This window comes from Gallus gallus, chromosome 13 (assembly GCF_016699485.2).
Source record: "Gallus gallus isolate bGalGal1 chromosome 13, bGalGal1.mat.broiler.GRCg7b, whole genome shotgun sequence".
In the NCBI taxonomy this organism is placed as follows: Eukaryota; Metazoa; Chordata; class Aves; order Galliformes; family Phasianidae; genus Gallus; species Gallus gallus.
The window spans coordinates 2,909,538-2,922,233 of NC_052544.1; the positions used below are offsets into that span (position 1 = coordinate 2,909,538).

Here is a 12,696-nt window from a genome sequence, read left to right on the forward strand (position 1 = left end):
TCAGTATCACTAGTAGGCAATCATCAAAAATAAAATAGCTAGTAAGGCTCCATTTTGTCATCCCAGCCATATTAGAGAACAATTGCTGCTTAGTAAGCATCGTGTTTACTCTGAGAACTCATTTCCTCCAAAGGCCAGTGTAAGAATCGAACACGCTTCGCCCCATTTAAATAGGAGGATTAAGTTTGAACGTGGACAACCATTATCTGGAGTGCTTGGGAGAATGATCTGAAGAACTGTGATGCAGACTACCTGCCCATCTGAGCTGCTGGGATTTGCAGTCTTCCATCTTCAAAGACCAGAGGATTAGTTCTCCGTTATTCCCAGGAATTTCTCCATGGGCCACTGATCCCCCTCACTGCGAGCTCCCCGGGCACATCCTTCAGCACTGAAGCTTACCCTCCCTCCACAAAACCCTTAGCCCAGTCATTAAGTGAGACAACCTCAGAGACTGCAGCCCCCCAGAGGAACAGCACTGCCAGCAGTTCCCAAATCAGAAGTATTACATTTTACAAGCAGAGTCACAAACCCTACAAACTTAGCTGTTAGAATGAGACCATAAACCAAAAAGCAATGAAGCGGGTCAGAAACTGAGATGCAGGAAGGGCTGTTGTATGCAATTACATAATTAGTGGTCACTTCCAGACAAGAATAAAGCCCTGCTTACCACCAAGCCTTCTCACTAAGCCATTTGCTCGGTAGCTGCGGAGCTCATGGAATTGGGGCATGGCTGTTCTTAAGGCTGACAACATAACTGAGACTGATGTGTGCTTGCTAAAGCGAAGTAGCTAAAATAGTTAGCAGTAGCTCCTAGGGGAACTTAAAAGCCCTGTTATCTCCTGGGTTTGGTATGCAGACTACCCCCAGCCCATAAAGAAAGAAACGATAGTACTTTATTAAAATACTAAATTTTATTTTTTTTTTCCACGTACATTTAGTCTTCCCACCACTTCCATTTGTCTGACCACCACCACCACACCACCATGCCTTATCAAAACATTCCATACATACTTAAAATGAAGCTGAGGGTGGAGTCCCATCTTTAAAAACTAAACAGGCATTTTGGACAACACATTCTTGGCAAGGTAATCTGGATGACATTTATCAGACACTGTAGGGAAAGCTCTTTCAGCATTTGTAAAAAGAACAGCCAAATAATGGTTACAGAAGTAAGACTGCAGACTTTAACAAACTGTTTAAATTGTTCTCTTACAGAGTCTGTCTCCACTGCCAGAGAGCTTGAATGACCTGGAAGTGTACACAAAAAATTAGAAACTGAAATCTATTCCCTGTTGTGTTCCCCCCCCCCCCCAACTTCACTATCTCTGCTTTTCAAAATATTGACATTAAGTGACAAAAAAAAAAGCATTTCTTTCAGAGAAAACTAAGTTGAAAGCAACACGTTCGATCCTTCTGCTGCAAGACTGTTATTCACTTTAATCACAATAATAAAAATTCAGTGAAGGTAAGTGAGAGGATGGGTGTGGACCAGCTAGGCAAATATTGGCTGAACTCTGCCTACCCTGCCTAATGTCAGACCCACTCCAGTAGCTGAGGCTAACTGCTTTTAAGCACTCTTTCAAGAACCTATCAATTTGTCTATCAGACAAGTTTACTCTGAACCACCGAAGGAAGCAGGAAAGCGTAAGGAATTCTGTCACTGGAAGAAAAGTTTTCAACTTACAGGAATTTCGGTAGGGAAATCTAAGACACATTTTAGCCTAGTACAAGTTGAGTAATAGCTAATTCAGAAGCTTGCTTCCTGATACCACCTTTTGGCTTGCCCTCTTACAAGAGTTCAGTTGACTTTGGGAGAGAACGCAGCGAGAAAGCCATAATCTCCATTGCAAAACAGTTCCCCCTCCCAGACACCCTCCCCAACAAAAGGCTGAGCAGCAGACTGGCCTAGGTGGCCAACTTCAGCAGCAAGGAAAACCACAGCTCATTTCCTTCGCCAATACAGTGCCAAAAGGAAAATTCTGTGGGTTTAGTAAGCAAGAGATAATTTACCAGCCATATAAAAGCTGGAAAAATGTAATAAAATATTAACTTTCTCATCTTAGCCAACTAAACCCTTAAAACCATTCCCATTTAATTTGAAGCATTGTTCGTGGTTTGTAACCCTTTGAAAGAGTCCAAAGCTTGTAAAGATTAAGAAGTGGAAAAGAATCCCTAGGTTAGGTTATAAAAGGCTTTGGGTTTTATCAGGTTTCAATAAATCCAGTTACCTTTTGGTCCTCCGTCCTGAAGCAATTCTTAACATAGTTGGCAAATTTGGGCTCCAGCTTAGGAAGGGAACAACCCTATTTTGAAAAGAAGCAAGCTTTATTGGCATGATGCAATGACCTGCGTACGCTAAGCAACTCTGATGAAGCTTAAACCTTTTGCAACCCAAGTGGAATTTTACTGAACTCACCTTGCAACACCCAAAACCAAACTTCTTTTTTTTCTTATGTTTGCTTTCCTATGGCACCCAGCTATTTCTCAGAGCAGTGTGCCTGCACAGGCATTTTGCTCATGGTCAAAATAGCAAATTTCTTTTTAAGACATCTTTGTTTGTAGTTGACATCCATATGCTACTTACACAGACTAGAACTAATTCCACATTTAGGGGTTCCCACTGCTTTGTGCAACTTGAAATATCACTATACTTCTACTTAAGCTTGGATTTGGATGATGTCTTACCCCTGCAGTCTGCCACTTTTATTTGCTTGCTGATATCTACTTAGTATTTAGTCAAGTGGAACTTCTGTATGATATTAATAAAATAATGGAAGCTATTCTTTAAGCTGTTAACTCACTGGCTGTTACAGCTAAAAGCCACACTGCATATCAAAATAAACTCTTAACACCATCTTGGAGAACACAGAATCTCAAGGAACCGCCCTAGCACCCATCTGAACCAAGAGGTTAACTTGACCCAGCAGAATACCATCTGTCAACACCAGGTTCACAATCTAGGGATACGCACGTCTATCCTGACAGAAGTACCACCCATCCATCCTTGCTCACTCTGCACCGCCTGTATACTAAAATTTTTGCTGCATTTTGCATTTGTGGGACAAAACTGCCTTAAAACTTCAGGAATCTAAACACAAGATAAGCCTAACCTTATGAGCATTCACGGTTTGCCCAGAGAAGGTACAGATGCCTGAAAGTGTCCAAGGCCAGGCTGGATGGGGCTTGGAACAACCTGCTCTAATGCATCCCTGCCCATGGAACGAGGGGCTGAAACTATCCCAACCATTCCATGATTCTAATTCTTTGGTGACTTGTCAGTGTAAGGAGGTAACAGCTCATCTCAGACCAAAAAGAAAAATCAACTCTCCATGCACTGATATCACTGTAGGCTTTAGCTTTACTCAAAAATAACCTTCCAGTTGTCTCGTTCGGTCACCAAAGGGCATATGATCTTTCAGCAGTTCTGAGTTACAGAAGTAAAAACCCACAGGTGTAGATGTCACGTCCTCACCCTGCCAGCTGTTCTGCAATAAAGGTTTGTCTGCAATGAGCCTACATAGCACACAGGTATCCAAACGTGGCTTATGGGAAAACAACTGCTGTTACTTTCCACACTTTTACTCAAGCAACCTATTGAGAGAGCACTTGTACCAAAATGCAGTTCTAATCACAAGCATCTATCTCCCCCTTCTGGAAGTTCCAAAGCCTTACAAGCCTCTGGATATCAACACTGGATATTGCTGTAAGACCAAGCAATTCCAAGCATGCCAGGAACTCCTCTTTACTCTAGCTGCTGAAACACAAAATGTGCACACTATTTTGACACCACTACAATAAACATCACCCCCAAGATCTGTTGCTGTGCTTTGCTTTTTTTCCTGCAGCCTCAAACTGAGGCAGCTCACTAACAAATACAAAATTAGCAACCAATACTGGTAAAATGTATTTCCCCCCCTTTCTCATGAGCAAAGGCTTATTCTAACTAACCTTTCACTTCTGGGCATCAGCATCAGTATACAGAGTTAAGAGCACAGCAAGGAGTGACATTCATTTCTTAAAACCATTCTTCTGCTGCTGGAAGTGTTAAAAATAAGGCTGAAAGAAGTCTAAAAAACTCACCTTGTCTACGGAGGCCTGCATTTTTGCTTTGATCTCCTCTAACGACAGAGGAACTTTCGGTGTTTTTGGAGTTAGAGATTTGTCCTTCTTGGAATCTGGAGTCTGAAAATTATTCATTTTGTTAGAGACCACATACAAAGCTGCATACACAGTATGCAAGAATCAGGTTTTCTGAAAACAAAGATATTGGGAAGCCTACTGTAGAATTTATCTTCAATACAAGAAGTGGCTATCACAAATATTTTCAACTGTTTCTAGACATGTGCCTAACACAGCCTTTTCTTCCAGCAAAAATGAAACTGAAAACAGCCCAAACATTCCCAGATTTTGAGATTCCTCCACAACTGCAGCCAGGTTTGGCTCACACTTAGGAAAGGCACACACTGACAGTGCTTTTCAGATGCCATGCTGGTATCCATCATCCCGCACTAATTGCTGTATTGACCTTCCTTGTTTGAGTAGATGCAGAAAGAAAAAGCTACCTAAGAAAGCTTGGCTATTACAAAGCAACAGAACAAGAAAACTTTTTCTCCTCACACTCATCAGTTTTCTAACTGGTGACATCATTGAGCCACAGTAGCAGCACTACTGGGACACAGTAGGCAGCAAACAACCAGAAGGGAGACTGCTGTATCAGCAGAAGCCACTGTGGTACCACAGTAACAGTGCTGGACCAACAGGTACATAAAAAACAAGGCCAGCAATTCAGACCATCAGACTTCTAACATTCACAGTGGACAGCTTATTTCAAATACTGACAGTTTCAGAGGGTACATGAAGCAAGGAAGCAACAGCATGCTTCCTTTCCTTCAGAAACCTAACTTGATGGTTAGTACATTAAGCTTCTGTTAGGCAAGGAAACCAGCTTCCAGAGCACCACAAACATTTCACTCATTCTTCTTCACTCACTTTTGTTTTAGATGCTGGTGTGGACGGCTTTGAGTCTTTTCCATTTTGCTTTGCTTTCTGCATATTTTTTCCTGCAGGCTCGCGGGCAGGCTGCAAAGAAAGCATTCCAAACCATTTGCCATGAAAAGACAATACTGTCAGGGGTGTTAACAACGCTGAAAACCCTGTGACAAACACTATTTAACCTCAAGCAAAAATATAGTCTCATTCCCCATGTAGCATGGTCAATGCCCGTTACTTAAGCAGAAATTAAAAACAGTAGATTACGTATGAAAAGACAGCCTGCTTGCTGCTTCAGCACAACAGAGAACAATGAAGTTTTATTACAAGGCCATACAACCACTCAGGACTCTTTTCCTCATTTATATCCTAGATTCTCTAATATTTTAGACAAATCTAGTCCGGGATTGTGCAAGGGCAATGCCACATGTGTATTTATGAACTGGATTCTTGTGTTCCGATTGAAACCAAAGGATCATTTCACTCAGTGATTACATGACTGGAATCATTGATACATTAACTGTTTCTTTCTAAGAAAGCTGTTACTTTCAAATCCAAGCTGATACAACGAAGTTCAAACAAAGTTATCTCTGCAGCGGCCAAGTTGCTTTATTTTGTTTTTACCACCAGATGGCACTGAAGGGCAGATCCAACTTCCAACACCTGGCATCTAAACCCCTTCCCATAGGCTCACACGTTTTATATCCTTTTTCACTCAAAGTTCTGTCACTACCGTCACATTGGTCACACTGAAACAGCAAGGCATAATCCATATGTAGGAACAAGTTTGTGCACTATTCCCAACACCCATACATAAAACTACCACAGCCTACTGCACGTGGCACATAGGAGGTTAAGAACCACTCAGCCTCCCTTCTGTACCAGTGCAGATACAAGACACTTGTTTCCACATCCTACTAGAGTTTCTTCATGTGCATCAAGCTAATTCCAAAGCATCCCATTCACACACATCTTCCCCCATCTCCCACTTGAGGGCTCTTCACATTAACCCTCAAACATCACTGAAAAATCAGGACAGTCACTGAACAGCCAATAAAAGGGTTATGCAGTATAAGCACTTGCCACTCCTGTCTGAACTAACTGCCCATCTGCTGTAAGGTTGTTCTTCATGGGTGAAGGGGGTCACATGTACATTCAGAATAACAAATGCACCACTTACTTTCTTCATTGGTGTTTTAATCTCCTCCTCATCATCATCCAAGTCGTCTTCATCACTACAATTAGAAAGCAGTCATTCACCATGAATTGTTTTAACACATGACAAGCTGCTAGGCAAAATACTAATAGAGTGTGGTTAAATGTACTGCCTTCTGCTTCAGTGCTCAAGGTGCAAACCTCATGGCTATCAATACCACACTAAACAAATCCTAAAGGCATAGAAAGTTACCGAACTAAATGAGGCTAAGTTTCCCAACCCAACATTATGTACTTGAATAACACTACCTTAAATTACTTTTGGAAACAAATTTGAGCTAATTCTTTTCCTACAGTGAAGGCCAAGAAGCACCTTCCTCACTTAATATCAAGATGCATCACACAACTCATACTCTGAAAGTGATCCCTGTATTTCAAAACGTGATCAAAACAAATACATACTCCTCATCATCATCCTCATCTTCATCATCGTCCTCATCATCTTCTGATAATTTTGGTTTTTTCTTTAAAAGGAGAAAAAACAATAAGAATCAATACAATATTAAGCCCTGAAAGACAGCAACCTCTTCCTAAACTAATTTGCATCCTCACTAAAAGCAATTTATCTAAAAATCAACACAGAGCTGCCCAATCAAATGCTCCAAAATTGAAAGAATGGCCATGTCAATCCTTCTCTATACCACAGTGTTTGAACAGTATACTGCAAGAGTTGGAGTTTCTAAGTGCTTATTCCAACATCTGCACACATGCAGTTACCGCAATGGTCAAAGTGGCCTTTAAATTAGTTTCCAAAGCTTTGCTGAATGGGCTACCTGTATTTAACAGCACTTCTCTATGTTAGTACTTGACAAGATCCAAGAACAAAGCAAATCTCTTTCAAAGACATCTCAAACACTACTTATTAAATAACTAACTACTCACTTCTAAGGCAGAACAAATACTAAAGCAAAGCAGAACTCTGCAACCTGACTGGGTGTATACCTGTGGTGTTTTAGCTCCTCCTCCACTTGCTGGTCTCTTTGTTGAAGCATTCCCTATTTTTGTATCCTCCTCCTCATCCTCTGATTCTGGCTCTTCCTCTAATGCTGATAAAATGATGGCAATGTTTAAAATATCCACCTCATTAATAATAGCAAAAGCAAGGTTATTAGTAAGGAAAAACAGCATGTTATCACCCACAACTACAGAAGGTCTTTTGGGAATGCTGGCAATAAAATTAGCAAGCTTCCTACCCATTAGCAAGCACTAACCACGAAGGCCAGAAGCCTTCCAGCACTATGCAGACACAGGAGACAAGGAAGTAAACGTAAGCATTTCTCTGAACTGCTTTGCCCTTTGTTACATCATGTTACTGAAGACATGCAATTAAAAGACTCAGAAGACCTGTATTAGAGAAGTATTGCTTGAGGTACCAGATATACTACTCAAGCTCACAGCACTCCAGACAGCAGTGGGAACTTTCCAATTCGGATGTCTTCTTATGCATGCCGGACTGCTTTACCATCAGTGACATGCAGGTTTACTACAGTGTAAAAACCCCTCTGTTTTGCACATTAATGAGCAATAGCTCTGAAGATTAGCAAGCAGAGCAATACGTACCTACAAGATGCTGACCACTGACATAAACAGGCCCCGAACCACATTTTAACCTCAAGACAACTGGTGGTGTGATCTCAAATCCACCTAGTGAAACCTAGAGGAAAAAAAGCAAACCGTGTTTAATGGGCAATCCATCCAAATTAAAACAATTGCATCAGCACATGGAGACTGCAAACCTAACACACCACCCATACTCTTCAAGCTCACAAAATATTCCAGAAGCATTTGGAGTTAGTTCAGGGTCAAGTGCAGCAATTGCACTGTTTTTATAACATGGTGATGGCATATCATAATTAAAGCATGCTTTTTAAAGCCAGACCAATCCACATTTGTCTCTGTATATTGTTGCAGAATGGACAACTTCCAGTCAGCACACCTGCCCCCAGCACTGTGCAGTTCCACTGACACAACACCAGAAGGTTATAGATGCACCCACATGCAAATGCATGTGCCTGTACAGAAGGATATAACATGTAAAATTAGTACAGCTTATTTAAAAAAAATGGGTAAATTGACTCAAAGCCTGTAAACTGCCAGTGACTAGAGTAAACCTGGGAGTTCCAAGAAATATATATTGATTTAGCTTGTGTTCACTACATCTGTGAACCCACTAAGCCCTATGGCACATCAATACAATTTGGGCAACCTAAACCCTTCTCTAATACACCCTCCTCATCTGAGACCCGATTTGTAACAGATTGTTTCAAGTTCATTTACTTACTGTAGGCTGCACAGACATTTTCAGAGATGCCAGTACTACTTTAGTTGGGTTGCCTTCGTAGTCCAGTGCTTCTGCTTCTACAACATGTAATTCGTCTTTGGCTCCAGCCCCTAATGTAACCTGCGAAGTAAAGAACAGCGCACATCCTGAGAACTGTCCTCAATATCTAAAATATTTTAAATTGTGTTTGCTGTTCTGTGTGCCAAGGTTGACATTTGTATCTCTGACAGCTAATAGCTGAGTCGCACTCCTCCCCAAAACCATCACCTCTTTTCCCATAACACTAGCATGGGCAGTGTGTAATTCCAGACAGTTGCTCTGATGAATATATAGCGAAGTTCTATGACATTGCTTTCAAGGAGGAGGGGGTGTCAGTGACAAGTCCAGACAGCACTGTAAGAGGCCCATGTGAAGAAGCATATGCACATGGCTAAAGGAAGAGAAACAGCTGCTTTCGTTAGCAGAGAATCACAGCCTCAATCCTTTCCCTTTTACAGCTCCATCTTACCTGTCATGTTTCTCACTCTATCACCTACACTACGTTGCTTACTTTAAGTTCAAGGATAATTTAAGTCTCACTGCTGCTGTGTTCAGAGCTTTTATTTAGGCAAGAGCCTTCCACATTAATCCACCAAGGACTGAGAACTGTCATCCTAGCACATTTCAAACTCAAGTACCTTGATTCCTTACACTACATACAAGACAGGCACGCTCTGGAAACTTATAGCTTGAAGGTAGCAAACAAGTGACAGACATGAGACAGGCCAGAAATTCCAGTTTTCTGAACCTCTGGCATCTGAGTCAGTTATATGCAAGTCCTCTGAAAACCAAGAACTTCCGTAAGTACTACAGTCATCTCTGAGGCAAGCAAATGTGGCTCACTGCATCCCTTCCCAACAGCCATGAGAAGAAAGCTTTTCACTGTTCATGAATTAAGTGGGTAAACACTTCACGCAGACAGTGGCATGCTCAAGCTTCCATTCCCCAAGAAATGTGTTTTAAGCAAGTGATCACAGTCTAGACAAATCACATCAGATTAAGACTAATAAACGGGACGTAGGCTGCACCACATTAAGCAATTTTTTTTTTAATGTGAATTAGAAGTAGTGATATTGGTGCTCTGATCTCACCTCTCAAATGGATCCACACCACAATCAATCACTCAGCTGGTGGGACTGCCCACTAGGATGAGAATTTCATTTTAAAACACATCCTTCCTGCCCCCAGCTACCTACTCCTGCCATCTTCACCAGTTCAACAAATACTATGGCACCTAACATACATTTCTTTACTGAGGGGCTGGCAGGCATCCATTTACATGTTTTGCCTTCTACACCAAAGGCAGGCTTACCAACAATAAAATGGGGAACAAGGCAGCAACTACCCTACTTGCTAAGTGAGCCCACAGATATACATTAATCCTCATACCACTTTCTACCTCCACACACATCAATGCTCCTCCCCTTTCACTTTTATCCTTCTTTGTCTTCACTTACCCCACCCCACCCCCCTTCTAGTACAAACTGGGCCAGGGACTTAAATGACATGTCTCTTTGTTCATTTAGACTTTTTAGACTTTCATCCTGAGCACAGCCCACAGTCACAGTGTTTACAAGAGTCATGCTTTATCTTCCAGCAACTCCTTACTCTGCTTACCAAGCTATCCCTTGTTTGTAGATTCTAAGAGATTCCAAGCTTAAGACATTTCTAACCTGTTTGTTATTTCAATCCCCATCAGTCCTTTCAGTTATCTTTTTTCTTTAGAAGTCATGCTATTGAATTAGTTTTAGGCCTGTGTGGAAAAAAGTCTATGTCCTGCTAAGCATGCAATCTACTTCATGCCCAATGAAGACTACACAATCCATCAGGAGATGCTACAGTTCATTTTCAAAATAAGAACCTTTGGACAAAGCCACACAATTGAAGTATCACCCTCTGATAGTTTTAATTTCATTACAAACATACAGGTATGAGATCCACTCACATTAACTTTCTCAAAAAACTTCCCTCAGAGTGAACTCTAAAGGGCCAACAATTGTGCATAAACTACACATTGTCAAGTCCAGACTGTAATTTCCACGAAGTAGAAGGACTAAAGATGACTCACAAACTAATGCTGAAGTAAAAAGCATCCTAAGTTTCATTCTAGCTTTTTTTTTTTTTTTTTTTTTAAACATCAAGGTGTAATCTTCACATTTAAATGAAAGTGAAAGTGTAGAGGCACCACGACTTCCTTGACTGGGAGCTACAACCTCCTTGCATGTGAAGTTGTGGCATCTTGTATTAGTGCTAAAGAAAACAACACAAGCATGCTCAGCCTTGAGCAAAGGCCTTGAATGCTGAGCCCTGCTAGCTACCACAGGCTCCAGAAAGATCCAAATACACACACTGTTAGCTGCTGGTGGAAAAAAAGCCTAGGAATTATGACTGGGGAGCACATGAAAGATCCATTCCAAAGTGAAGTTTCTGTGGTCTGCTCAATGTGCCCTCTATGATTAATGTAAGTCTTCCCCTCCTCGTGCTCCTGGAACAGCTGAATATTGCACTCAGCATCAGCTCCAGCTCTCAATTCCTTGCACTGAACATTTATTAACCTACTATACATAGGTTACCTTCTTCTCAAACTTATATTACTTCTTACAAGCCATGAAACATCAGTACTCATTGAAGCACATATTAAGTGACACCATACATTCAGCTCCCAAAAGGCAGAGCTCATTGTCTAAAGGATTTGTAGAAAAAGCCCCGTGACTACAGAAAACCCGTTGGATGAAACGAGTTCACAAACTGCAGCGCCCTTCTCTTCCCGCAGCAGTCACACAGCTCTACTCGAGAACACCGCCTCGGGACTCGCAATGATGGAAACAAACGCTGCTTACCGTTCTCAAGGACAGCTGATGCTCGTTTTCCTCATCATCTACTTTGAACTGATATTCCTTCTCTGCTTTAAGCTCGCAGCCTGCAAGAGACCAAAAAACGATGAGCACAGCCCAGCGCTCAGCTCCTCGCCAACCCTCCCGTTACTCCGCAGCTCGCCGCCCCGGGCTCCGCGTTCCGAGCCGCAGCGCCGCGACACGTGCTGGGTTAGGCCTCGGCCTACGACCGACCACGCGCCGCCACCCCGGCCCGCCCCAAGCGGCCGCTCCCCTCCCCGTGCAGGCCGCTGCTCTCCCCGCCGCAGGCGCCGCGTGGGCTGCAATGGCCGCAGGGCCCCGCACGCCGCTCCACGTGCTCCCGACCCGCGGAACAAAAGGGCCGCGCCGCCGCCACGTGCCCGCCGCCGCCACGTGGGGAGCGCCGCGAGAACGGCCGCCACGCGCAGCGCTGCCCACGCGCGGCCCCCATCCCGCCGCCCGCCCCACCGCCGCCCGCCGGGAGCTCCCTCAGGCCCGCAGCCCCCGCCGGCCGCCTCCACCGCGCCCCGCGGCCCCAGCGCGGACGGGGGGAGCCGAGGGGCGGCAGGCGCGCGGGGCCGGGCCCGTTACCGAAGAGGAAGGTCTGCGGGCGCAGCGGGCCCATGCTCTCCATGTCCATGGCGCTGTCCTCCATCTTCTCGGCCTGCTCGCGCGGGAGGAGCTGTACGGGATGCGGCGCTGCGGACGGACGCGCACTAAAGGAAGCCCCGCGCCCGCCCCCTCCCAGATATAGCCCGCGCGTTCTCGCGAGATCCTCGGGCCGGACACGCCCCCGCTGCCCCCCTACCGCGCACGCGCCGCGCCTCCCATTCCCGCCGCGCGCGCCCGCCTGGAGGGTCGTGAGCGCGGCCCTCGGTGCCCGCGGCTGAGGCGGCCACAAAATGGAGGCGGCCGCGCCGGCGGCCTCCTGGCCCTGGCGTCGCTCCGTTCATTTCCAGCGTGTCATTCGTATTCCTCATACCTGTGTTCTCATTCAAAAGGCAGGAAGCAGTTCCGTTACCGAAACGGAGACGAGTCACGTGGTGCCCAAATGCATCTCAGCTCCAGCATGTGGCATTCACCTTCATTGCTGCCCCCCGCCAAACTCAGTGCTGTTTGGCGTGACGTACCATGAGGAAACTGGAGATCAAAATAGAACATAATCGTCATACAATATTGGTATTTATTGGTACTTCATATTGGTAACAAAGCCAGATGGGTATGGAAAGACCAGAGACCTCAGGGGTGGAAGGTTCCAAGGGCAATACAATCTTCTCTCTGCCCTTCCCAAGCTCCACAGCTGCGACATGGCCACAG

The 12,696-nt window shown here is 44.2% G+C and overlaps 1 protein-coding gene across 1 annotated transcript; it reads right to left on the minus strand.

Annotated features, from left to right (window-relative positions):
* Window positions 1–889: 889 nt before the first annotated feature.
* On the minus strand, window positions 890–12,097 carry NPM1 (nucleophosmin). The gene is made up of 11 exons (NM_205267.2): window positions 11,971–12,097; window positions 11,365–11,444; window positions 8,486–8,605; window positions 7,765–7,858; window positions 7,147–7,250; window positions 6,607–6,668; window positions 6,170–6,224; window positions 4,990–5,079; window positions 4,081–4,182; window positions 2,229–2,303; window positions 890–1,248 (listed from the first exon to the last, which is right to left on the minus strand). The coding sequence occupies exons 1-11, from the start codon at window positions 12,032–12,034 to the stop codon at window positions 1,210–1,212; spliced, it is 885 nt and encodes a 294-aa protein (NP_990598.2). The 5' UTR covers window positions 12,035–12,097; the 3' UTR covers window positions 890–1,209.
* Window positions 12,098–12,696: the final 599 nt, after the last annotated feature.

What these genes read in the sequence shown, in the direction of transcription:
- NPM1 (NM_205267.2), bottom strand. Translation starts at nt 12,034, where the DNA reads ATGGAGGACAGCGCCATGGACATGGAGAGCATGGGCCCGCTGCGCCCG. An exon ending in ATCAGCTGTCCTTGAGAACG is followed by an intron (nt 8,606 to 11,364) that starts GTAAGCAGCGTT and finishes TTTACTTCGCAG; the next exon opens with GTTACATTAGGGGCTGGAGC. An exon ending in GAGGAGCTAAAACACCACAG is followed by an intron (nt 6,669 to 7,146) that starts GTATACACCCAG and finishes CTCCTTTTAAAG; the next exon opens with AAAAAACCAAAATTATCAGA.